Genomic DNA, 27,654 nt, shown 5'->3' with positions numbered 1-27,654 from the left:
ATAGGTCTTCTCACCTGAGAAAAGACCAACCGTGGCCCTTTCTTACATTTAAAAATCTGTATTTTATTATTCACAATGGCCCCAAACCGGAAACAATTAAAATACCCACGATCAAGTGAATAGGTAAGCAAACTGTGGAAAAGCCATACCATGGAACACCACTCAGCAATAAAAGGGAATACATTGTTGCATCAAATTAGATGAGCCTCAAAATAATTATGGTAAGCTACAGAGGTCAAACAAAGATTATATGCTATATGACTCCTTTTAAATAACATTCTAGAAAAGGCCAATTCTCTCATTTTATAGGAATTTGAACACAATTTCTCAATCTCTCAATTTCTCCTGTGGGGTGGACTAACAGGCATGCAAAGGGTACACTATCCAGACAGAGAATGTTTGCCTAAGGGACAATCATAAAGTGTTCCCACTAGGTGGGAACTGGCTGCTGTTTATCATATTAAATGATAAGCATGAACAGTTTACTGAAAACAGTGATTGCATGGAAAATTTCTACCTGCTGATTTAAAGAAATATGATTTACATTAAACCTATCTTATGGGAGACAATAGATGCTGGAAATAAATTCATCTGAAAGGGGGGTCCCCCAAAACTGAAACCCTTCCAGGAAGGAACAAAGGGGACCGTTTCTTTCCTGCATTTTGACCTAGAGTCTATTCTAAAGAGAATTTCAGCAGGAACTTCCCAGCTCCAGGAACCCTGGCTTTCTGACGTTTTCTCAGATTACACCTCTTCATGAGCTGCATCTTTCTAAGTTTCTGCCCAAAGATGACAAAATTCCCCCCGCATCTCCTTTTCAGTGCTAGGGTTTCATGAATTACCTCTGAGCAAACAGTGAGGACAGGTGTTTTCGTAGGAGCTAGCAGCTAAAGTTACACTTAATTCAACTTAATCTGCCTACTAACTCCTTGACCATCATCTAGCAGGGCTGGCTCTCGTTGCACTCTGGTAGTGTACGGGGATGCAGTGAGCCCACATTTCTCAGAAAACAAAGACTGGTAGGCCTACGCCCATGAGGACCTCAAAATCAAGGCACAAGCGACTTCAATCTATTTCAGATTTACAGGGGATAGCTGGAGACAAGCAGAACACAATCAAGTAATGGACAATGTCTTCCTGGAGAAACCACCAGGCTACCTCCTAAGCAGTGACCTCCCTCTGATTTGGTACGAGCACTCAAAGGTAAAGGTATCTGCCAACCCCTCCACACTCACATCCCAACTGACAGTCTGACAAGCACTTCCAGGATCTGCTGGCTCACCAAATTTAGAATGGTAAAAATAACATGGCGGTGTTTAATGACTCTCTAGAGAGAGATCTATCTGGGTGCAATATGCTAGAGCCTACCTTAGATCCCCAATTCCAGACCCAGGCAGTCTGGATGGCCAGCAAACTATATCACCTTCTGATCTGAATTTACTTCTTTTTGTTGTTTCTTCCCTTCCCAACTGATGATTCTGAATGGCAGTCCCACAAACAAACTGGATAAGAACACCATTTCCTCCAAAGTTCAATAATTCACGTTCACAATGTCGAAAGGGGAACAAAGAAGAAGCAAAAGGTGAACACCCCAGGGCCTCCCTGGTGGTGCAGCGGTTCAATCCCTGGCCAACACTGAGGGTCCCACATGGCGCGCAGACCTCTCCTGCCGCCGGCTGCTCCCCTCAGCAATGTACTTCATCAGTCTACCTGTCCTGTTCCCCACTCTGGCTCTGGTGAATCCTCTCACCCTCCTGTGCCTCTGACTGTACCCAGTGCTTGAATAAATAAATAAATAAAATCTTTAAAAAAAAAAAAAAAACTCTAAAATTTAAAAAAAAAAAAAAAAGGTGACCACACCCTGCCACATCCTCTCCCTCGCCAAGTGGAAAATGGTCGCTTACATATGAACTCATAAGTGAACTCAGGGGCACAGAGAATGCGGCCTTCAAATACAGACCTTCTCTAAGGGCAGGGATGGATTCATGTTCAGCACCACCTCAGCCTCCCTTGCACAAGCCAGACCTAGCAAATGGCAGCAGCCGCCCCTGAGTGACATTTAGTTTCTAAGTGGCATTTCTCTGGAAAGGCTTACACTCCAGTCCTGGGCTAAACAACACCACCTACATATGTGACTGAAAGAATTGGTGGCCTTGGTGAGGGAGGTGTGCAGATGTCCAGTGGACCCCATCTGTAATCAGCCTGGCTTCTGGAGAAAGCTGACCTATAATTCCATTAAGTTCAAAAGCAAGATGAATTTTCAAATCCCTGACCCTGTGTCTCCACAGTTTTCAATCCCCCCATAACTAAGTGGGGAAAAAACACACTTAAGCCAAAACTGGGAGAATAACAGAATATTACAGAAAAAAAAAACACTGAAAATCTATTAATAATAATAATTAATTTGTCAATCATTTCTGAATAGTAGCAGCTGCCTTTCTGTTCTCCACCCTGCACAGGCTCTTCTGGCTGTGACACTCCACCAACCAACCACTCACCGCTGAGCAGCTACGGTGGCAGCAGCATCCAAAGCAAAATGTCTCATCACATTCTCCTCCAAGTACTTCTGCTCCCACTTGGTCATATCAGCTTCCAGGGCGAGGATCCTCTCCTCCTTCTCACGCAGGAGCTCCATCAGTGCAGCAGCATTGTATTCTGAAATGTTGGTGGGCTGAGAGTTGCCCTGGCGCTGTTGGGGGAGATGTCAAGACACCCCATGTTAGAACCGCGGGGACGGAGTCCCATTCGGACAGTCCCCATTCTTGGAAAGGATGTCTGCCCGAGTTACTTCAGTTTGACTTCTGATTCCTCCGAAGGCCACAGGACTTACTATCATGAGCTGGAATTGCAGACGCCCTTGATCAGGACAGACGCCACATCAAATTGTGACTCAGCTCGGAAAGTGAATCAAGGGTTTAAAAACCTCTGTCCCCACCTGCCTGCCTGGTACACAATAGAAATGGGATTTGAAAGCTACGATTTGGTTCCAGTCTTGCCCCAGAATTGTATGTCCTTAACTGAATCAGACCACCTTCTCGGGGTCTTGAATGTAAGAATGTAAGAATGAAGTGGGAGATGGCTACATGATTCTAAAGGCCATTTCCACTTCTAAAATACTAGGATTCTGTCTTACCATGTTCACTTCTTACAGAGTCTACTGTTTCGGGGATTCATAGGAAAAGAAAAGTTGCAAGATAAGAGGCATTGAGGGGGGCCTCCTTGGTGGCCTAGGGGTTAAGTCTCAGCACTATCACCATGAAGGCCTGAGTTCAGCTGGGGAGCTAACCCACATATGGTGCAGCAGACCACTCCTGTCTTGCCCACTGCTCCCCTTAGCAGTGTATTTCAGTACATCTGACTGTTCTGCTCCCCACTCTCTCTCTGGTGACTCCTTTCACTCACACACATACACACACACACACCGTATCTCTGGTAACACCCCAGTCCAGTTTTTCTATGCTAAATAAATAAATATTTTAAAAAAGAGGCATTGAGGATTTGGCTGGGATAGAAAGCTAAGGAAGTAGGCTTCGACTACAAGTGGGAGGCACTTTGGAGCATGATCGGGTGAGGCAAAAAACTAAAGGGGTTGAGATGCAACCTATGAAGCTATTCGCAGCCACTGCAGCACGAGTTCGATTCCCGGCCAGGGAGATACCCACATGGTGCAGCAGACCTCTCCTGACTTGCCCACTGCTCCCCTCAACAGTGTGTTTCGGTCAGTCTGCCTGTTCTGTTCCCCACTCTGTCTCTGGTGAATCCTCTCACCTCCCACACCTCTGGCCTGTACCCCAGTTCTTGTATGAATAAATAAATAAATCTTTAAAAAAAAACAAACTAAAGATGAGCAAGACTGTGGTTTTTGTGTCGTGTCAAACACCAACTGAAAAACAAGCAACTGAAAATAATCTCATTTTCTTTAAGTTCTCCTTACCTGCTGAATTCTGAGGGATTCCAGTTCCCTCTCCAGTCGTGTCCGGAGACGGTGCTCCAACTGCTCACGTTTTTCACAGGCTGCCTGGAGCTGTACAAGGGCCTGCTGCATCTTCTCCACCTTATCGACATACACCTGCTTCTTTTTCAGCTGAAAATCCAAATTGGGACAGTTGGGAGATGGAAGGAAAGAGAACAATAAGGAGGCTTATGCATCCCCCCACCCCCAATGCAAGGTGCATTTCATCTCTTCCTGGCCAGCTTTAAAAAAATGAATGGTGAGAAGGTCCTTCACGATGACTAACACACTGTCTTATAGTATCATACATAGACGTGACCAGCCTAGGCATTGGAGCGCCCTTTTAATCGCCTCTTCTGTCCTCCAATGACATTCCCATCAGTAGTGTCTGTCTTGGATGGCAAACTTTTAAGAGAAGATTTTTAAGGTTTCCATTAATGAATGTCTTTATCTCTGTTCTTCTTCACTCTAAACTAGAATGTTCTGGGAGTAGGTATATCTTAATTTTGGTCGTTGCAGTAGGGAAATGTTAATTTAAAAAAGAGGGACTCTCTAGCTCAAAAATCAAAAATTTCATTTGATACAGAAAGGAAGCCCACCTCCCTATACAGCTGCCTCTTCTCTAAGTGAGAGAAAATGGCTGGACTGCTGCTGAAGGTACAAGGAGCTTAACATCGTCTTTTTGAAATCTGTGACCCTGGTAATTACCTAATATAATCAAATACTGCTCTGCTGGAAAGTCTCTGCTCCTCAAGATTGCAGGAGCCAAGCAATGGTTTAGTCTCGCGACTAGCACTGCCTTGCTGGTTCTTTACTAAAAGATCACAGCTTATTTGCCATTTCTGCCTCACTCATGGGCCTAAGTTGACAAGATGGGACTATAATTTCTCAATTTTCCTTCTAGGACCTTTAATGATCCCTAAAGACTGCAACTGAATGAATCAAATCTAAGACTGAATGAGTTAAACATGAGCCACATCCAAAAGCAAAGGTGGATGCACAGTGGGACTAAGTATTTGAATTCTTTTATTCTCTTGTAATTTACAAGCAAATCCTGGCTCCTTGGGATTGAAGGAATGAGGAAGAGCTCGGAGCTCTTTAAAGAAGAAGGCCTACACCCTGAACCCGAGCAGATAGGGAAAAGGGCAGCTTTCCCAACCAGTTAGTAAATGAGCAGATTATGTTCCTCAGAATACATGAGGGCACCTCTTTGCTAAGAAACATCAACCCGTATACTCTTCCTAAGGCAGAAATTCTTCCAAGTTGGTCACATTCTTCCAAGTCTATTGTTATCACTTTCATGTTAGCTGAGATTAGGAATACTTTCACTACTAAGATTGAAATCTGAAAATACTCACAATCAAATCAAAGGAAAATTCAGAAATTCAGCTCAACTCTAACTTTTCAACAAATTCCTAAGCCCTTGATCTATGTGGATAGATAGTGGCAATGTAAGACGGTGCCCTGTCTACCAACATGGCCCGCACCTACTTAGCTGGGTCAAGCCACCTGACTCCCCTATTGCAGAAGTCAGGTAACTCTTTAATGGTAATGAGTCCAAATCACTGCTATCTAGAATATCCAAGTCAGAGAGCACTGGCATGTACTGACAGAAAAACATTCCTTGTCTTATAAATATACTCTTCCCAAATTAGAATTACTGGACTTTCTCCAGGGGAGAAAGCCTATATTATATTTTCCTATCAGACCTGTGCTATATTTTACATAGGTAACTAGGAGAAGAAATCTTTCAATTTTTGTCTATACCTCCTTGACAATTCCTCTCAGTCCAAGGCCCTCTAGTTCAATCTAGTTTTATAAACCAGGTGAGGATAAAAGTTTTTATCCCTTAGATATTTTCCTAGGAAACAAACACACAAAATTATTATTCTCTTTCTCTCAATAGGTTTAATATTATTCTCTTTCTCTCACATATTCTCTCCTGGACAATGTGACGATCTGTAACAACATGGACCAGGGCAATCGAAACTTTTAGGCAATGGAGGCTTATGTGCTAAGCTTTGAATAATTGGAGAGGAGGAAATATCCTCTATCCTTCTTCACCTTTTGGATTCTATAATCCTCATGAGCTATTTAAAGTTGAATGCATTTATTTGAGAATAGCTCTGAAAACCCTAGGGGAGCATTGCAATGTTAATGCAGAGAATGCTAACTATAATTACTGAGGCTTACAGCAGTTATACTTAAAGGCAATTAAACTTAGATAGCATGCAGTTCTTGCCTTGATGGCAAAGTACTGCAATGCAAGCTCCAAGAACAGAAAAACAAGCAGTCCAGGGCCAGGTGGATTTCTCCATACTCGGCCTTTCTTGAGAAAGAAAAATCTTAATATCTTAGCAAAAGCACCGCCGGCAATAGAAGTCACCAAGCCAACCTTCTGGAAGGGAAAAACAATAAAAAAAAAAAAAAAAAAAAAAAAAAGCCCAGGGAGTTTTGTGACTTGGCTGGAGATAGATATGCAGGTCAAGAAAAATCCCATTGTGCTTTGCCCCTGGGATGACTTTCTACAAGATACCAGAACTGCTGTTGCTGGCAAAATTCTCCTACCTCCCTCAAAAGAAGAAAGAATGATGTTCACCCATAAACACCATGATCACCTGAAGTAAATGCTTAATTCTTAAATAAATTGGGTAGGAAAGCACAGCTTTTGGGTGCTACCAAAGCAAGACCCTATATACGCAATCAACAAAATCAGATACCTTCTACATAACTATGCTTTTTACATCCCATCTAGCTATGCAAAGGAACAAAAGTCTATGTAGTTTATTGATTCCTCTATTATATGCTTCACTTTTACCTTCATCATGATACAACCCTTTTCTGCTTCTCCTGTATAAACTCTCTTCTGTGCTAAGATCCTCAAATGTTAGGTTAGGATACCCTGGGTCCCCACCTTCACCTCCAATGCCATTAAAAATGTCAGCTGTCCTTCCTTAGGTGAAGACAGAGACAGTAAAATGATTAAGGTCATTAGCTCTGGCCTCAGAATGCCGAAGCCAGGATGGCAAATCCTGGCTGTCTCCTACTCGCTAAGTATGCAAACTTAGCCAGGCTGTTTAATCTCCCTGTGCTTCCATTTATTCATTCATCTATAACATGGAGATAATAATGCTGTGTTCTATCTCTATACTGATCAAATGAGGTAACACATAAAATCCTTAATAGAATGTCTGGTACAAACAGTACTCAAAGTTGTTTTTCTTTTCAAGAAAAAGTTAATGCCAAGTCACATACGTTCTAGCCCTCTTAACTTTGAACATTCACTCCAGGATAGCCTTGACATGGTTCTCATGCTCTCAATACCACAAACTATCACATCAATATCTACCTAAGACATGAAAACAGAGCTATCTGCCCCAGGAAGACAATGTAATGCTAAGCCCCAAACAGAGCTATAGATATCTTTATGGTACAAAGACTTCACTGTATCATTGGAGGTACAATTAGAAGCAAGCACCTTTCTTTTCTGGGATATGGAGGCCTCTATCTTCCTATTCGCGCTATCAAAATGACGTGACTTGTGGTCATTTCCACTTTATAAGAAACACTTATGATCATGCATATTGTTTACCTAAAGACCCTTAGAAAGAGCTCACCCCTTCACATACACATAAACATAAAGCTACACAAATTAGAAATTGTATTTGAGAGCAAAATGAAAAGTAAGGGGACAAGATGGTAATCAGAAAATTTTGATTCTAGTCCTAGCTCTGTTCTAAATGGTAACTTGCTTTCTTGTTCTTAGTCTCAGATCCCCCATTTGTTTAAAAAAAAATGAAGGGTGGTTTAGGAGTTAGAAAACCCTCTTACCTCGGTTCCATCATCTATCAACACCTGACACTTCAGCAGGGTTAAGTAATGTAAGGTTTCCGAGGACCCCTTGCTGATCACCCTGCATACCTTTGGGCATGCATCCCTCTCTTAGGAACACTCTGCCCACTAGTTTAAGTTAAAAACAACAACATTGGGATAGACAGAAAATTGCAGACCATCTCTAGTAGTCTTTCTCTTTCATTGTGTGTTTTTTAAAGATTTATTTTATTTACTTTATGCATAGAAGAACTGGGGTGTTGGCCAGAGGTGCAGGGGGCTGAGAGTACTCACCAGAGACAGAATGGGGAGCAGAAAAGGCAGATCTACTGAAATACACTGCTGAGGAGAGCAGTGGGTGAGAGCAGAGGTCTGCAGCACTATGTGGGTATTTCCCTAGCCAGTGCTGAGACTTTAATGCCTGTGCCACCAGGGAGGCCACTATTGTGTTATTTTTTGAGGTAATTATGCTTTACAACATTGTATATGATTTGGGGATATAGATTCATACTTCTTCAGATGTATATTACACTGCTATGCAAGTACTGCTTTAATTTGTGTATATGTACATCCAAAAGATTGAACATATAATGTGTGTACTCTCTATAGGAACCGAGATTATTTATTTTTCTGTCTTTAGTGTTCTAGAAAATGAAAGTCCACTTGAAAAGTTTCCAAAGCCAAGATAGCAGCTCAGGCTGGAGATTAGTACCACGTGCCTCTAGAAGAAGTCAGGTAAATACATTATTTACTCAAATTTCCCTGGATATTCAGTGAATGGAGGAAAAGTTTTCTTTCCAAATATCGATTTTCAAAAATTGTTAAAACTTCCTTCCCATGGCTTCCTTAAGCCTAAGTCTATGTTCTCCAAATGCTGTTCCTTAAATCACTTTTAATTTTGGTCTTGAAATTCCCTCACATCCCATGTCCTGCTGCACCCAAGGTCCAATCTATTGTAATCTACTCTTTTGCCTCTATACTGATAGTTCCTAATGTATACCCTATTAGCAGTGATTTTGTATGATTTAATTCATATGTGGATTCTTTCATTCATTCAAGAGGTATTTATTGAATTTTTATCATGTGACAGGTCTTATTCCACATCTAAGAGCAGTAATGATGTAATGGGAAATAAGACAAAGTCCCTGCCCCATTGTAGGGCAGTATCCCATAGTCACTTAAGGGCAAGGCCCTTCTGTTTTCCTTTATATCTCTCCTAGGTTCTAGTTATAGTTTATTGTTCACTACATTCTTGGTAACCAGTTACTATTAAATAACTCTCTAATACAAGAATAAAAATGAGCATAGCATATCTTAACCATAATACTACAAATATAAACAGTAAACATATTCATAAATGTACTTACTTTGCTTGGCAAGTCAAGATAATGGTTTCAAATCATTCCTACTCAGAGATAAGATTTTCAATGGGAAATATAAAATCAGAAGAAAGCACAGCAGAAAGGCAAACTATTGACCGCATTCATATTTTTCCATTGCATTTCTGCAATAATTTGAACCCCTTCCCAAGCATTTGGCACATTTCCTGACCTCCCCCCACCCACCCCCGCTTTCTGACTCAGGAAAATCTGATCCCTGCAAATGAATACCACGTGATGGCATCTCTGCCCTCCTTCCAACAACTGTGGATGTCTTTCAAAATTATTTTTTAAAGAATGGTTATATATAAAATTACTTCTGGGGTCCCTAAAGCCACCCATATCTCTCAGTCATCTGCAAGGAAGTGAATTAACAATGATTAGTCCCCATTTATTCACCTGTGCATAAAACATAGGGTGGGATATTTTGGAATTAAGAGATCTGGATTTTCTCCTAGGTATAACACTAACTGTAATACCTAATCTGTCTGCATTTTAATTTTATAATCTATCAAAAATGGATAAAAGTTGAAAATATTTTCTAAGTGTTAGAAAGTACATAGGTGGAAATAAGAACAAATAGGCAGAATACACTATTTTTAGGGCAATGAAAATACTATGTGTATTTCTAATCTGTCTGCATTTTAATTTCATAATGTATCAAAAAATGGATAAAAGTCAGAAATATTTTCTAAATGTTAGAAAACACATTGGTGGAAATAAGAACAAAGAGGCAGACTATAGGATTTTTAGAGCAGTGAAAATACTATGTGTGATACCATAATAATAGATACATGTCAGTACACAGTCGTCTAAACCCAAAGTGAACCCTGATGAATCCTTGTGGACCCTTGCACCATACCAAGAGTGAACCCTAATGTAAAGTATGGGGTTTCAGATGATTATGTGTCCATGTAGGTTCATCAACTGTAAGAAATGTACCATTCTGATGGGGGAAGCTATGCATATGTAGGGGCTCTAAAGAAATAAAGTCTGAATAAATAAAAAAATATAAAAATGAATAGAAGGAGGAGGCAGACTATTACCACTAGCTGGGTGAACCTCAACACATACATACCACCATTGGCTAAAAGGACATTGAAAATAATACAAAACTTTTAGTCCAACATGGAAACAACCTAAAGGCCCATCAATAGATGACTGGATAAAGAACTTGTGGTATATGTAAATAATGGAACACCTTCCAGCTACTTAAAAAAAGATGAAATCATGTCTTTTCTGAAAATATAGATGGAACCTGAAGTGATCAGGCTAAGCAAAATGAGTCAGAAAATGAAAGAAAGTTACCAAATGGTTTCTATCATAAGTGGAATAGAAATAACCAAAGGAAACAAAATAACATAACATATCAAAAATACCTCTTAGATTGTGTGAAAAAAATGTGGTTAACACAGAGGGAGGGAAAAAAGGGGAGGAGGAAAGGGTAGAAGGAGTGAATGTGATCATGTGAATGGCACTAGAACTTCGGTAGTGGGTGCAGTCAGGTATACACAGACATTGAGGGTTGTGGCTATACTCCTTAAACTCACATAATATCATAAACCGATGGTAAATCAATAAAACATTATTAAAAAAAAAACTTAGTCCAGTGCCACAGAAAACATCCTTCATTCTGTCTGATTTTCTTTTCCCTTCTGTTGTCTACAACTTCCAAACACACTGTATCACAAATGTCACAGTGAAAGTGTACTTTCTTTGCTCTTCTCCTTCATACAACTAGTATATATTGCTCCATGAGCCTTCAGTGACTTCTGTTTGATTTGATTTAGCCTCCCCGGGAGCCCCTGGCTCCAAGTAAGAGTTCCCTCTGAAGCAATTCAGTAACACTACCCTGGTATTAGCAAGCTACCTCTGTCCATTGCCAAGAGGTTGTGGTCCACTGGTGGATATTAAAAGAATTGAAGAGTAGAAAACCACCTCTAGAAACTTGCTACTAAGGGAGTGTTGCTCATGTTGTAAAGGAGTCAAAAGAAAAATTTATAAGATTTCCAATTTGGAAATTTCAAGAGCAAAAAATCAAGAAAAATGAGAAAACTGAACTCTGAGGGGTCACTCCATCTCCATTTGGGATGGAGACAATGTCTTAGCATATTGGCTGAAGCAACACCTACTGCAAGAAAAATAATTCTGTCATAAATATGGGGCATGTCATCCGTAAATGAAATGCTCTTCAGATAGGTCAACAATTCATCAACAGAACACTCTGGAAAATTTCTGGGTGGATATTTAGTATATCTGTATTCCTATCAATACTCTTATGTGTGTACATAATTCATACCGTCAAATCTTCCATTCACATTTATAATTCATCATATCCATTGTGTGAGTTTTACCTACACCAACAAATCCTATTTTTTTAAGATTACTTTGGATTAGATAGTAAAAGTCTATACCTAGGCCTCTAATATTGGGAAAGGAAGAGGTTAGTTATGGTACTGTGTAGGTGGGTATGATAGCAGAAAATTATGCATCTCAAAAAGCCAAATCAAAAAAGTAGCAAGGGATCTAGAAATAAGAGAATATAAGAACCATGATGAACAGTGATGGAAATGGAGTGAAAATATGAATCCAATTTTGGAGAACTGAGTGGAGTGGCAAGAGAACTCTGGAAACTGTATTGCCACCATCACTGCAATGTCTAAATCATCACCAGTCACTGCAGTTCAGAACAGGTTAAAACTTGGGCCCCTTTTCCTTGAATTTCTGTGGCTGTCGTTCTAGCCTAAAGCCAAAGAACAAGGCTTACTGGCTCTTTCTGCCAGCCCTCCCACATTCCGCTCTGCCCCTTCCTGTGTACTCTGCACAGCAAGCAGCCCACCCGCAGCATCTTCGCTCTTTGATGTTGCCAGAGCCTTTTTCCCACCATCCCTGAAACAATTACCCAAGCGGTGGCTCAGCTCTGGATCATCATAAGACAGCAGCCAGCCAGAAGCCAGGCTGCCTTGAGCCTTGTGAGTGGATATGCCAGGCATCTGTCGAAATTCTCCAGTGAGGTCAAATTAGTGGGGGGCAGGGGGACTTCTCTTTGAATGGGAGAATACCATGGTTGCTGTAGAACACAGAGTTCTTTTGACTTGGATTTTAATGAGTCTCCACTTCAATAGAACCTACGTGTCCCGAAAGACAAGGGCAAGGGTGGAAAGGCAACATTTACCTCAACCAGTTGCCTGAGGCAGATGCTGCAGATTGCTGGCAAGACCTGGGTCACAGTGATTCACTAAGAAAACAGGTTTGATCTTTAGTGTGTTATCTCCTACCCAGCAAGATAACTGCCTGCATGTGGGCAGAGCAGGGTCTGCAAGAGAATCTGTGCTAAACTTGAAAGAGGAAGGAAGTTGTGATTACGGGAGAAAGTTCTCTATAGGCCTGAGGCATCATTTTTGTATAGAGCTTAAAGCAGAGTGAATGTGTGTCATAGGCAAGACTTACTGGCATTAGAAAGATGGAATGGACTTCAGAGAAAAAAATCTCAATGAGGACTTTGTAGAAAGATATAAATGCATACAAGGGTCCTCAGTCCATTAAAATAGTCATAATCTTTCCCTGACTAATTTGATACAATATGAAAGAGTTAACTGAGTGACCTTGCACTTAGTAGGCTAAGGACAAAAGGCTTTATTTGAGGAAGTTTCCTTAATACTCATTTGCTAAGTAGACTGGAGAGGATTTCCTGGGAAGAACTTCTAAGGAAAATTCACAGCTCCATTTGTAAGCCACACTAAGTTTTTTGTTTATAGGAGACATATGCAGGTCACCTAGCATTCATTTCCTTTTAATTTCAAACATGACCCTATTTGAATCACCTCCAACAGATAAAGGGATACATTTTTTATTCATGAATATCCTTCTTGATTTAAAATTGGCGACTAATTTTGCGAAGGAATCACCAAGAAGACTCCTTACTAGATGAGTTATGAAGCTACCTGCTCACCTTAAAAATCTTCAAATTTTCCATACTTGAAGAATTTTACCCAGAAAGACAAGGCCCTAATGGGGGCTGAGTCACAGAAGAAAAGTTCAGTTTCAATGATCAACTCCTATATTTGATGATAAGGGCAACAAACATTTTCCTTTGAATATCATAGAGCCAGAAAAAATCCAGCACTAATATGCTGCTGAAACAAAGAGGGAAGTAAGACTCAGCCCGGGGGTGACATGGTTTCAAGAGTCTGTATGTGCCAGAGGTGACCTTGCATGAAAATCTGGAAGACATTACAAGGCCTCTAGGATTCCACAGGTTTGATAGCCAGCTCTCCCTATCAAACATTCACCTCCGTTAGCTACAGCAACTCAGAATTTCCCAACATTAGCTTCCATGCAAAAGTACAAGCTGGACGTGGTCTAAAAACTTTAACAATAATTGATGAGCTCATTTGCGGTATCTTATCACTAGATGCCATCATTTAATCCTAGCTCAGTATTTACAATATTTTTTAAATTGTGTATCATACATAGTTGGGGGCAGAGCTCTGGACAAAAACTAAAAATCTCTGGAACAAATGCCCAGAAAATTCTCAGAAGTCTGAAGCCAGAAATATATGTACTTCAGGCAATTGTTTCAGTGAAGGCTGCCAGGAGGAACTGTAGATTAACATCTTCTCCATCTATATCTATTATTTTCATGATTAACAGTTAGTAACCATTGAGCCCTTAGAGAGTGTACAGCAAGACGACTGCAGAAACATTGCCCCCCACTTATCTCCAACTGGATGAGCACCTCCCTGGAGGGCAGTGGGACTGTCCATGCACCCCAATCTCAAAGCAGACTGGACAAGGTCTTCATAGTCTGATGAAATAAAGGAAACCAATAGGAAGAGCTATTTCTTTCTAATTAAATGATGCAGCATTTACTAAATCTGAACACCCGCCCACATTTTCTTTTTGGGAGTTGAACCAAAGGATGATTCAGACATGGAGACAGGCAGCAGAATCTGGGGAATGAAGAGTCATGAGATTCCAGTTTTATTCCTGGCTCTAAGAAGAGTTGCCATGTGACCAGAGAGCTACTTCTCAGTGGGTCTCTCCATTTTCCTTGCTTTGAAAGAATACAGTCTGATGCTCATCCTGTAATTTCCTCTGCGATTTCCTTGCAAAAAGGGGGTATAAGGGAATATATGAGGTACAGCAAAAGGCTATAAAGGGCATTTAAGCTCCTTAGTCCTAGAAACCAGGAAAATACAAGTAATCTTCATTTTCAATAAAGCAATCTAACAATATTTCTAATGTAGACATGGGATGAAGCAGGGCGTTAACCTGAATTTATACAACCCGAAATTGAACAAGTAAGCAAATCAAGTTAAAGGACAACATAGGTTAGATGACATTATCTTGTATAAACCCACAACCCAGATCCGACAAGCATTTTAATACCCAAAAAAGAAAGCCGAGGACAGCAGGAGGTTGGGAGATCTCTCACAACTAGAATGATTCTTACGAAGGAGATGAAACCCAATAAATGAAGCAGGAAAGACACAGCATGTACAACAGCCAGAATGCTGAGGTCTTGGTCATTAAACACTTGGAGGGGGGATGAGGATCTCAAGTTTAGAAAGCTTTTGTTATAATGGAGGCTATTTTTTTCTCTTGAAATAATTCAAATTTAGAATAGAAGTCAGTGACATGAAGTTTTCTTTACCAAGTTATACTTCAGCATCAGTTTTTGCTGAAGTACACCCATTCCCTGAAGCACAAAACATGTCAGAGTTAGAAATACTCCAGTACAATGACAATTGACATCCAAAATTAATGACAGGCCAGCAACAAAGTTCCCTCTATTTCACATGAACACAGTTTGGTGTTGCAATTGAGTAAAGTCTGCATCAAGACTAATCAGATACATATTAATCATAATGCTCAGTAGTTTGGGGGCACTTGCATTTGTCAAGAGAAGGCTCCATTCTTGCAAACAAATAACCAAATAACTTGCAACTTTACCCCGGCATATACCTACATTCCAGAACCTAGTCACTAAGAGACAGGGCACAGTTCTTGGTTTGCCATTAACTATAAACTCTCGATGAGTCCCATTCTGTTTGAGACTGGATGTTTGTATTCTGAAACGAATCAGCAAGGTAAATCCAAAACAAGAGGCATAGCCATCAAGATCATTTATTTTTACCCAAGAAAGGACCAAATTTTCACTCAGCATAGGAAGACATTGTGGTTTCAAGACTGTTAGAGTATATGGAATCATTTTCTAGTCATTCCAAAATAAATGTAGGACTGTGAAGCCCTGTAAAAGCAGGAATTGAAAAAAAAAATCTGATACACACTTAAGGTTGGGCTAGGTACATAGTAAGAACGAGGTGAGAGCTGGTTAACTTATATGGAAAAGCAAGTAGAAGTTGTTTCTTGACCTTGGTGACTTTTTATTCTGGAACAAGAGGAAGAAACTTACAGAGAAGAGAAAAGATATCAAAGTCTATTGACATCACAGCTTTAAGCAGAAGTTGCAGATGCTACCTTCCTACTGAAGGATTATGCAGCTAGTTGCCAGTTCACCAAAATGGTGTACCCCCAGTGCCCTGCATTTCTCAACTCTTCTACCCTCGACCCCATCTGCTACCTGAAGAAATCATACATACCTCTTCCTCCAACTTCACCACCTTGGCCTGGGCGTTGCTCAAAGCCTGGTCTCTGATTTCAATGTGTCGCCTTTGGTCCTCGTTAGTAGAACGGGCAGTGGCCAGCTCTGCTTCCAGCTTCTCCTTCTCCCTCTGGCTTTCTTTATCTGTTAGGACATGAACTATCAGTACTTCTGCAGCTGGCCCAAAACCGCGCCTAAGTGGACAGGCAACCATGCCCATGACTAGATATTCTAGGGTTCTACATACAGTTAAAAGAACCAGGATCTCCGCGATCTGGACTCTTATCACCAGTTCTGCCACTAACTTATTGTATAATTTTAGAAAAGTCACTTAACAATGGTTGTACAAGAAGTGATGACAAAATAGATACAAGGTGTTATGGATAAGTATCACATGAAGGAGAACACACACACGCCCCAGAAGAGCAGGTAGGATTGTCACCTCAATTTTATTTGTTCAAACAAGCCTATATTGGCAAAAGGGCAACAGAGTCTCCCAAAAGTTTTCCCATTGTTTCCTCATGACAGTCTATTAAATAGAGTTTGAAATGGTACTCCTTAAAAATCTCAGAAACATGAATAAAAAGTAAAACACTTTACTCATGAAGGTTATTTTCTGACTAAGATCAAATCTATTAAACACGTCCTCTGCAGGAAAAATCTGACCCACATAATCTAGCATAACTCACTTAATCTCACAATCTGCTTCTCTTGCGAACTCAAGAGAGTATGTGGTAAAACCTGAATTCATGTTATGCTTTTCCCTGCTCCTCTCCTGCAGGGTAGGTTGGATGCAGGAGGAGCACAGGAAAGAACAGATAAGGGCTAGAGGGAAAACATCAGGATGAGAGGAATACAAACAGTAATTTTACCTGAAAAACATCTTCTACTTGAGAATTTCCTTTTCTGCTGAGTTAGAAATGTCAAGCCTATTAAAAGCTTAGGATATTTTTTAAAAGGGTCATTTGATATTTTTGTGTACTTATATATATTACACATGTAAATGTATCTAAACACAAATACAGATGTACGTGTATATTGCTAGGCATAATCTATGACCTTAGTCTGGAAGAACTCTTAGTGAGCAAGTAATGGTCTTTCTGGCTTGCATTTTACAGAAAATTCAGTTAAGCAGCACCTATATAATGAGAACTCAATATACATATGTAGATAGACAGAAGGTTTGAGAAAGAAAGCATCAGTGTGGGACAGTAGCCATACCTATAATTTCCCAGAGAATAGAATGATGATATAACAAATCAACATTTCAGTAAGTTACTACAGACTTATATGTGGTCTCCAAACAGTCTTTACACTTTGGTCCACATACTATTCTTATCTCAATCTGCACTCTTATAATGACTGTACCTTGTTCCATTCCTTAGCTGATCAGAAGATCTGAATGTTCCACTTGAAGTGATGGTCACTAAATTTCAATGAGGTAATTTTTATTCCTTTGCAATGACTGCTTAAAGATTCCATTGTTTGGTCCTAGTTTTAGGTGCCTATGTTTATTACACAGAACCCTGAAGAAGTCAATCCTACTAGTTCCCTTGTAACAAATTCAAAAGCAGTACACATACAATAAAAACTGAGGAGAGAAACTACTTAGGCAATTCAGCAAGAAAAAAAGCTGGCGGATAAATAAAGGTAGTTACATTGAACAATGGCAAAAAACCACAATGATAGAGAAGAGTAAAATAATCCTAAGAGTTTTTTGAAATGTCTAATGTCTATCCAGATAAAATTGAATACCCAGCTAAAATGTTTTTTTTTTTCCTGGTAATATATAATCTCCCAAAATTTTTATCAGAAGAGATAACATACAAAATACAATGGTATTTACCTCAGGCATGCAAGGATGGGTGAATATCACAGGTCTGGATCTGTCTGGAGCAGTTGTAACAGGACTGTGATTCCAGTCCTTGCCCTGACTTGAGTTGTTGTTGACCTGAACACATCAGTTAACCCATCCCCCACCAGGTATTTAACTCCATAGACATAAAATAGGACTTCCATTTTTGGTGGGCATGTAAGGAGATTAAAAGTTGCCACTCGATCCTAACAACAATTAAATAGCGGAAAAGCGAAAAATCAACAACTCTTTTTAGATCTCGTAGAGAAATGAGGTCACAGGGCAAACCACTGCCCCCAAGATTGGAGAGACAGGCAAATACAGAGAATCATAATTTTGGGGGAAAGAAACATGTGCAGAAACCTGTACAAGAGTAGGAAATCCTGAACTGCAATTGATGAATTACTGGCAGCTCAGTGTGGAAAGTCTAAGAACTAAAAACTCCTGGGAAACGGGACATAGTGGGACCCCCACACTTTTGTTTTACCTTTAGGAATTCAACCTAGTTCTTGCAGAAAATGTTGGAGAAAAATCCCTTTGTGCTTCTGGCAGAGAGAGGGGAAATGGAACCATTTTTTAAAATACTAGAGCATTCTGTTCTTAAAAACACCACTCTCTAGAGAAACTGTTTTACAAGGATCTAAATTATTGGGGTTGGACCAAATCCTAACTGATCTAGGGGAAGTGAGATACTCAACTCCAGCCCCTCTGCATCAATGAAGGTATAAAAAAAAATCTCAAAGTTATTTGTGAAGTTCAGTTACTAAAAGAGTGAGAACTACTCATAGGACTATAGAACACGTCCCTTCTTACCACCATTTTAGTGAAGGCCTACTCATAGTTGTTCTTCTACCCACTCTATCACGTCTGCCTTACAATGGAAAATGACAAAGCCTAATAAAAGGTAAAAAAATACAGTTTGAAGAGACACAGCAAGCAACAGAACCAAAACCAAATATGGCAGGGCGGCTAAAACAATTTGATTGTGAATTTAAAACTGTGATTAATATTCTAAGGTTTCTAATGGAAAAAACAAGCCATATATAAGAACAGACACGTAATCTAAGCAGAGATAGAAAACCTAAGAAAGAATCAAGAGATGCTAGAGATTAAAGTAGAGGTGAAAATCATCACCTTATTTAATTTCTTAATTTTTCAAAGAAATAAATGAGATAATGGACTTATTTAAAGAGAAGAAGTACTAGACAGCACAATCAAAAACCAAAGGAGTTTACTGCATAAAGAGAGAATGATGATCGTCAGATTGTGTACAGTAATACTAGTGTTCAGAATGAAAAGATGACTTGCTTGGTCTATAAAAATAGCAATTCTGTTTCTGAAGACAGCACTGCATTATACCTAGATGACCATGACACATGTAGAAATGCCCCATGCCCTCTCCTTTTAACTAGGACAGGCCTCACAGCAGAAACTCAAGTGAGCAGTCTTGATTCTCATATTGGGGTAGAATGTCTTTCCTCTCAATACCTTTATACTTAAGCGTATAGGAGAAAATTTTAATAGGGCAGCCTCGCCTTTCTTCCCACTCTGTATCTGGTTAGATGTACCATGGAAATAAATGAACAGTTGTCGAATACATAGTGCATACCAACTATTGTCCTAACTTAATCGTCAGAACAACATACAAGGGAGATATAATTCTCTTCTCCATTTTGCATTTGAGAAAATCGAGACTCGGTAGCCTGCACAAGATCCCTCAATTGGTAAAAAAAGTAATGGTGCCAGTGTACTTAAAAAGACAGGTTGTTTTAAACTCTTTGCACTGCCCCCAAACTACCTTGTCCCAGGGTGGAGGTGGTTTGGCCTTTCTAGGATAGCTGGAATACATTCCCCAAGGAAGTTTTTCTAGAGGGCTTTCTTGGCTCCTACCACAATTCCAACCTCACAGTGTCCAGAGGATATTCAAAGGCCAAGGAAGTCAAGGGACCACAGGCCATGCCCTCTTTCTTGCCCTCTAGCCTTAGTCCACTTTCCCCTTCTGGAACAATTTTAACAGTCTTTCACCCTGCTGTAAATGCAATTTGATCTACTAAATGACCACATTTTATAAACCAACAGCATAACTCACAGAACACCTGAAATACCAACTCTACACAGATAGGAGTGAGAATTAGCAGATCCAAGGCAAAAATCCATACATTTTCTGTTTTATTTTGTTCTGTTTTATTCTGGGTGGCTGCCACCCTCTTTTCACCAGGGAACTAGCTTCCTGGGTAACCGTGACACCACAAAAGCAACTTCACAACAATTTACACTAGGCATTGATGACACCAGAAAAACGACATTCCTTCTTCTAAAACATACTGACAAAGGAACAGGAGCTCAGGGAAAGGAGGAAGAAAAAAAAGCCCCAGTTCTGAAGCCAGTGCACAACAGAGCAACCCAGGAAGGGAGGGGAATATTATAATGGAAAGTCAAAAACACTTGTAAAAGCTGTCTGGAAGCTGCATGGAATGACTTGAAAGGGTCATGAGGAGGCCCTGCAAAGATGGGGCCTGACAAGTCCCCATCAGGCACCACTCCAGCTGGGAGCCACCCTGACAGAGGCTGCGGGGAGAGGATACCAACTTTGGGCATCTGCAGAAGTAAGGGTGTTTCATCTGTTTCCCCTCCCCACCCCAACTCAGTCTTCATAGGGACTCAATCCACTGTAGTTTTTATTGCTGGTTTTATTGTGGCAATTGGAAAGAATGAGGCATTGTCTAGCTGGGTGGAGTCCATTAGGGACCGATAAAGAAGAGGATTAATTCATTGTCACAGTCTTAGCAGTATTTCCAGACAAAGGAAGACTTGGCATTGCCCTCCCCCCACCATCCAGCTTCACAGCCAGAGTCACTTGTTCAGGCCATAGCAGTGCTCCCCCGCTAGCACCCGTTGCAGCCTGTCAGTGTGATGCTATGATATCACACAGGGTATTTAACTAGGGGAGCCCCAGGTGCAGCTGAGGGATTCCAAACTCTAATCATCAATCTGCATGTTAATCCAGTCTCTCCCAGAGTCAGCACCATGGAGCCTTCAGCAATAAATTCCTACAACATGGAAGGACCCCACATTTACTAAGGCCTTTCTTCTGCTAGCCATGACGAAAGTAGGTCTTTCAAGGGGCTTCTCTGGCTTAACACAGAAGAAGCCATGTTGATGTGAGCAGGTGTTGTGGCCCAGCATCCTTCTTGGCCTAAGAGGATAAAAAAACAGAACAACCCCCCCCCCCAACTTCAAGCCCAAACAGGAAAAAGAATCCCTAGAATACATTCACACTGCCCTGACTGTTTGAGTAGACTTAATACAACTGGGCAGCCTGTTCACAGAGCTCACTCCCATGCACACATGTACACCTGCTGCTGAAGCTTTAGGACTTACTTTTTGCAAAGAGCTGGGAGATGGTTTTTCTGGTATCTTCTGACCCCTCGTATTCCTTCTCTGCAAGCTGCTTGTTGGCAGTCTCTAGACGCTCTGTGGAATTTGGAGACAATCAACAGGGCCTCAATACAAACTCCCAAGCACATGCTGTTTGCCGTCTAAACACAGATCTTGGGCAAAACAAGCCTGTTTGTTCTTGTTACACAAGAATGGATGACATGGAGAGGGGTTTGCAAATGTGAAGTCCCACAACAATACTACCTGGTAGTGAAGGAATGAGTTCACCCATCACTGCAAAATCTAGGTACAGAATTCTCAATTTCAATAAAGGAATCTGTCCCTGAATGTATATATATAAATTTATCTTTCATTTGCTATGGAAAAAGAGCATCAAAGTTATTATAAAGCCTTTAAAATCATGGGTAGCATCTATTTAAGTTTCCTCCTTTTATAGATAGAATAGTCTAACCCCAAAGACAGAAAAACGAATCGTCAATGTCATCAGTTTTGAAGGTGTTAAAGATGTTACTTGTCGCCATCTTCAACATTATCATGTTAAAATAAAAATATAAGGAGGGAGTCCTAGGAACAATGGAGCTTGCACAGCCCAGACACAGGCCTCTGCAAAGCCAATAAAGGAAAAGAGGCAGCAAGGATTGCAGGGGCAGACCTGGCGGGTCCCAGATTCCCGGGAGGATACTGACTGATCAAGGCATCAGCCCATCCCGGCTTCGAGTCTACATGTTTGGGACCAAGTACTACTATAGGCACAGAACAGATGCCCTGCAATTTGCTGACCATACTAGTGGACTGGGCAGGCTTCGGAGCTTTACTGTCTGCTCCTCAGCCCCTTCCTAAGCCATGCTGGCTGATGTCTCAGAAGGAACATCAGAGGTGATTCCCTCACCTCTGAGATCCCTGTTGAAATCATGCATCCTGCGAATCTCGCCTTCAAGCTTGTTTCTCATGGCTTTCTCCAGGGCCTCTCTTTTGGACGATGACTTCACAAGGTTCTCGTACGCCTCCGAGACACGCTGGATTTCTGTCTCCACCTGAATTAAAAAAGGAAAAAAAAGGAAGACAATGGCAATGAGACGAGCTAGACTGGAAAGATGATTGGATTGGAAACCATAAATACAAATCCTTACTGACAGTTCTCCTGGGGCTTTACAGGTGGCCAGGAGGCAAGCACACCAGACAGGTGAGAAATGTTCCCGAAGGATTTCTAAGTTTCACCTTAAATTCAAAGAATCTCAAGCTTAAGCTCAATAATTCATGGGGTCATGAGCTTTCCTCAGATTAAAAAAATTACAGATTCTACTTTCAGAGAAAGTGGTAAAAAAGAATAAAAGTCATAAATACAATTATTAATGATTTCCATTTATGAATAAGAATTTTCTTAATTTTGAAACTATTAATATATATAGTACATGGCTAATGTTATTTCAAAGCATTCAAAGGGCTCTCACAGGTTTATTTCCATTCACCCTAATGATATCTGTCTACTCAAGAATCCCTCTCCCCATTGTAGCAGAAAGTTTACATTACCTTTTCTGAGATCAAGTCAGTGGCAGAGATGAAGCCTAGACTCGCTAAGTCTCTGCCTCATGTGGGAGTTCAGTTCAATTTAGCAAACATTTACTAAGGGCCCCCTATTTACAAGAACTCTTTAAAAGTACTGTGGGGAATATAAACATGAAAACACATTATTGCTGCCCTCAAGGAGATTGCAATCTAATCAAGTAAAAGAATATAGGGAAAGATACATTACTCTGAAAAGTATGAGTAGTGCTATCAAGTGTAGGGGAGGAAGAAGTTATTTCTGGTTGGGGGTGAGGGGAGCAGGGAACAATTTCAGGGAGGAGGTTGCATTTACAGTCAGATCCTGATCGCTGGGTCAGATTTCAATGAGCAGAGGTGAGGGGAAGGGTGTTCTATTCTGAGTGAGCTAATGCATTCCCAGAATGACCAGTAGTCTGGCTTGGCTGGACACTGTGGGGTACACAGAGGGAAGCTGGTACGACCTGGCTGCAAAGATAGACTGGAGTCAGATCATAAAAGGGCTATAATGCCAGGCATCTGAACTTCATCCCATAGTCAGAAGGAAACCAATATGGATTTTTGAACAGAATTCATGACCAGCGTAGTGTTTTATGACACTCCTGCAAATCTTGCAAAATGGGAAAAAGGAAAGGATAAAACCTCCAAGAGAAAGGGTCTTGCCCTTGTGTCGGCCCAAATCAGGAAGAAAACAAGAAATCAGACTCCAGAGTCTTTCTGCAACCAGTACAGCTTCCTTGTACATGTGATAATAGCAGAGATATTTGCATAAAATTTGTATAAGACAAATAAACCCCGTGGCTTATTAAGAAATGTTCACATTAAATTTGACTCCTCCAACCATTGTGTATTCCAGCTCAGTTTTCTACTCTTCTCTTTAACAAAGCTCGGGATATTTTATGGAGAGAAATACCAGGCCCCCAGTGGGAGACTGGGGGAAAGGTGCAGTTACCAAACAACTCGAATTCCACCTGGCCCCAGCTCCAAAATTATGCCTGAGGCAGGACTGCCTGCAAACAAATGAGGCTTACACCACAGAAAAGAGCAGACTCCAGGGTGTTTTTCTCCTTGCAGATGGCACCAAGATAGCAGCACAGAAGGTGAAAATTGGTGAATGGCATTTAAAGACAAGATCTGCAAGGCCTGAGCCTGATAAAGCTTTTGCATGAAATTCAAGTGCTGGATAGAGAAAATAAACATTTCCATTTGAAAAAGCAGGCTCGGTGTGGGTCTTCTCTGGCAGCCTTTCCAGGGCAAGGCTTTCCCTTGTCCACAGCAAGCCACACCTGGAAGGCAGTCCCTTTACTCAAGTTGTTCAGAGTACTGTTTCCAAATCCTGTCCCAAGCCTTTCCCCACTCCCGTGTACCCTCCAAAAGAGCAAGCCATACATCCATCAACAGGACCTTCCAGGAAAAGAAATCACAGGAGACCATATTGGCTGGTTTGCCTAAGTAATGGTGGGGGCAGGGGAAAGGGAGGGTGGCTGTGGGTTTCCAGACTTACTCTGACTATTCCCTCTCCAGCCTCACGCCTTCTCGAAGCTCCAGCACTTTTTTTTATTCTCCCCCACTTTCCTTTGCCACATCTCCCCCAGCTGTGCTTCAACTCTACTGGGTTGGCAGCACTGGGTTGGCGTTCAGTTCCCCCAACACTCAAGCTGTGCCACTTACACTTGTTTGAGGCGTCTTTCCCCATCCTGGGGAACAAACAACATGCACGTCCCATACTGCTCCTCCTCCCGTGACTCACCCTATCCTCAGAAAGAAAATTCACCATGATTCCCTTGGCAAAAAAAAGGCCTAGAAAAGATCTGGGTTCATCCTTCGGTTACTGCATGAAAGAGGGGGCCAGGGCCACCCTGAACGGAGACTTGGGGCAGAGGGGCCAATTGTTACAGGTAATCGGCCAAACCTAGTCTGTGTGCTTCTGGTGTGTATATTTCCTTCCTTGTACCTACATGCAGGGGGTGGGTCATTGAAGTTAAAATGAGAGGAAGGAGAAAATTAAGAATTGAGGGTAAAGCCAGGGAAAAACAGTTTGCACTGGACCCCAACAACTCCCATACAGATTTGGAAACATGGGGGGGGGTGGGAGGGAGATTTTTAGCTACATAAAAACACTTAGCCCTCCTCTCTCCTTTAGAACTAGGTCTGGTGTTTATAAATTCTCAGCTTCATTCAGGCCCCTGAAATTTCCACTCCCGGGTGTCTCCTAAGGACAGAGCTGCTGAACAATAAAAGGCAACCTCCCCTCCCTCCCCCACCTTCACCCTCACCTCCCTGAACAGTTCACATTGTAGGGAGATCAAACCACATGAGCTCCACAATGACAAAAGCTGCAAAGAGGCTGCCAAAGGCATAACCCTATTCACCAATAGCCACTGGAAGCCAAAAGCTAAGGTTCCTAGCTTAGGGCGCTAGAGAGCTAAAGTTCCAGCTGCAAGAGACAGGAGGGGCCCAGGGAAGAATGTGAACTCGGAACATACACTGGAACATACACTCCTTTTTCGAGTTCCTCAGCCTAGGGCTGTCACCTGTCACCCAGCTGTGGTGCTAAGCCCCTCCTGCCCCCCACACACACCAGAGAAAGAGAGCAGATGTTGAATTTCAGCTGCAGGGAAGGACCAAAGTTGAAAGGGGGAAAGGCCTGGATGTTAAAAAAGAGTTATTCTGAGAACTCCCACCAGGAAAGTACTCTAAGTCCTTTGCCGAACAAGGCAGGGTTGGGTAGATCTATCTTCAGTGGCGAGATTTTTCTAGCAACTGTGGCTATGTATTTACGATTCCAGTTCAGTATTGGGGAAAAGATACTCAAGAGAAAAATCTTAAAATGCTGGTAGTGGGCCTCTCTGGTGGCGCAAGGGGTAAAGTCCAAGCACTATGAAGCTATAGGCAGCCACTGCAGCACAAGATCGATCCCAGTCCAGGGAGCTGACCTACAAGGCGCAGACCTCTCCCGTCTCACCCGCTGGTCCTCTCAGGAGTGTATTTCAGTCAGTCTGCCTGTTCTGTTCCCCGCTCTATCTCTGGTGAATCCTCTCACCCTCGCACCTCTGGCCTGCACCCCAGCTCTTGTATTCATAAATACATAGAATAAATCTTTAAAAAAAAGAAGAAAATGCATCATCAAAAACGCATTTAAAAATAAAATGCTGGGCCTCCCCTAATGGCACAGGCAGTTGAGCTCAGCGCTGTGAAGCTGTCCACAGCCTCTGCAGCAGGAGTTTGCTCCCGGCCGGCCAGCGAGGGTCCCACATGGAGCGGCAGACCTCTCCTGTCTTGCCCGCTGCTCCCCCCAGCAGTGTATTTCGTCAGTCTGCCTGTTCCGTTCCCCACTCTGTCTCTGGTGAATCCTCTCCCCCTCCCGCGCATCTGGCCTGTACCCCGGTTCTTGTATAAATAAATAAATAAATCTTTAAAAAATAAATAAAATGCTGGTAGTTCTTCACCTACACAGACATCATCAGTGTTCTTGACCTTATGAAGAAGTGTTTCTGCCTTTGGGATGGTAAAACACTCAATTAAGTTTTCTTAATTGGGCCAGGGTGTCTGGGAAAAGCATATAAATGTTTTTTCCCTCCTCACATTAATGTAAATTGGTACTTCTGGAAAGACAGGCAGGAGGTTTTTTTCACAGTTCAACCTTCATATAGAAAAATCCCGAAAACCTGCCCATCAGTCATGCAGGCAATGACAGGTGGGAACTTTTACATGAATATTTAACAAAGAAGATTTAAAGGAGTCCCTACTGTCTCCCTATGGAGGTCTTACCTTCTGCAGTCTTGCCACCTTCTCGTAACACCCTTCCAACTCCTGCCGCAAGTTGCGGTTCTCATCTGAGAGGATCTCAACCATCTGCTGCGCTCTGGAGACAATGGCGAAGGGGTCTGCAGGCATGGGTGGGTAAGAAGCAGACTGCTGAGCCCGAGGCATCACTGAATAGGCTTCTCCCGGCTGCTGCGGCGGCGGCTGCTGCGGCGGCTGCTGCTGATGGTGATGGTGGTGGTGGTGCTGCTGCTGCTGGCTGAGGCCGGGCTGGGTGAGACGGTAGTGATCGCCCTGGTGAGCCTGACCGGGAAGGAAGTGCTGCTGCGGCCTGGGCAGGTGAGCTGAGTGGTCTCCTTGGTTTGGGACCAGGGCGTGTTGGGCAGGAGACAATCTAGTGGACGGTGGAGACTGCAACAAGGGCATGGAACCCCCAGAAGTGAGAGAAGGCGTAGGGCTGTGAGGCTGAGAATTCCTAGCCGACAGTGGCAAAGAGAGGTCTTGAGGTGGCCTGTAAAACAAGAAAGACATGCTCAGGTTAAGCCTTCTGGGTTGGCCCTGGGGGAGACGCAAACAAGAACTTGAGGAGATTTCTGGTGCCCCCAGGACACCCTCAAAATGAGGAGCAGGCAGGGCTACATTACAGGGTCTCTGACCTTCTGTGACGGCCCAACAGACAGAGGTGTGATCCCATGGGGAGCGAACCAGATGACCGCAAAGCTTGCCTTGTGAAAGTCGAAATGATCTATGCCTATTCACCGTTTGTTCAAGTCCGAGCATTATAACTGATTGTCCTACAAGATAATTTTCACCTTTTTATTTTAAACAGACTTTTTCTGACATCCTATATATGGTCCAGCATACAGAGTCAAATTTAGAAAATACATGCCATTTACCCAGAAGACAACCACAAACCACAATCAAAATCACCCCTCATCTTGCAATCTGCAATTCCCTTTGATAATTTATCTATTCATAAACATTACCTGAGGCTATGTACATGCTTATTACATTAGAGACAGCAAATAATTATTGTTGATTACAGTTATTAATAATTTAATGATGCCTATTAGTAGGAACGATACCAAGATTTGTAGAGAATAATAGGCAACAGTATCATACTTTATCTAATCTACCGAATCACAAAGTGGAAGGACTGAGAAGGCCTTAAGGAAATAATTTAGTCCAACTCTGTCACTGGACAGAGAGGGAAACCGGGTTCTGACCGGAGAAGTGAGTGCCAAATAATATAGAGCGAGTTAGAGCTAATGCGGGGGGAGGCCTTGTTTCCAGAGTCCCCTTTTCCGGGCTCCTTCCACCACCA

The 27,654-nt window shown here is 41.9% G+C and overlaps 1 protein-coding gene across 4 annotated transcripts in view; it reads right to left on the bottom strand.

Annotated features, from left to right (window-relative positions):
• The window catches only part of AMOT (angiomotin), a 61,084-nt gene that overhangs the window by 9,839 nt on the left and 23,591 nt on the right, over window positions 1–27,654 (bottom strand). For all 4 annotated transcript variants that reach the window (XM_054695598.1, XM_054695599.1, XM_037512053.2 and 1 more), the window contains 6 exons: window positions 26,337–26,841; window positions 21,913–22,057; window positions 21,006–21,098; window positions 15,768–15,913; window positions 3,935–4,084; window positions 2,499–2,689 (listed from right to left, as the gene is read on the bottom strand). In XM_054695598.1, coding sequence (XP_054551573.1) covers window positions 2,499–2,689; window positions 3,935–4,084; window positions 15,768–15,913; window positions 21,006–21,098; window positions 21,913–22,057; window positions 26,337–26,841 — 1,230 coding nt within the window. The remainder of the gene's footprint in view (window positions 1–2,498; window positions 2,690–3,934; window positions 4,085–15,767; window positions 15,914–21,005; window positions 21,099–21,912; window positions 22,058–26,336; window positions 26,842–27,654) is intronic.

The sequence above is a fragment of the Talpa occidentalis genome, unplaced genomic scaffold (genome assembly GCF_014898055.3).
Source record: "Talpa occidentalis isolate TD23 unplaced genomic scaffold, MPIMG_talOcc4v2.1 talOcc4.15, whole genome shotgun sequence".
In the NCBI taxonomy this organism is placed as follows: Eukaryota; Metazoa; Chordata; class Mammalia; order Eulipotyphla; family Talpidae; genus Talpa; species Talpa occidentalis.
Note: the sequence above shows the minus strand (reverse complement) of the source record. Positions and strands in the feature narration are given on the sequence as shown.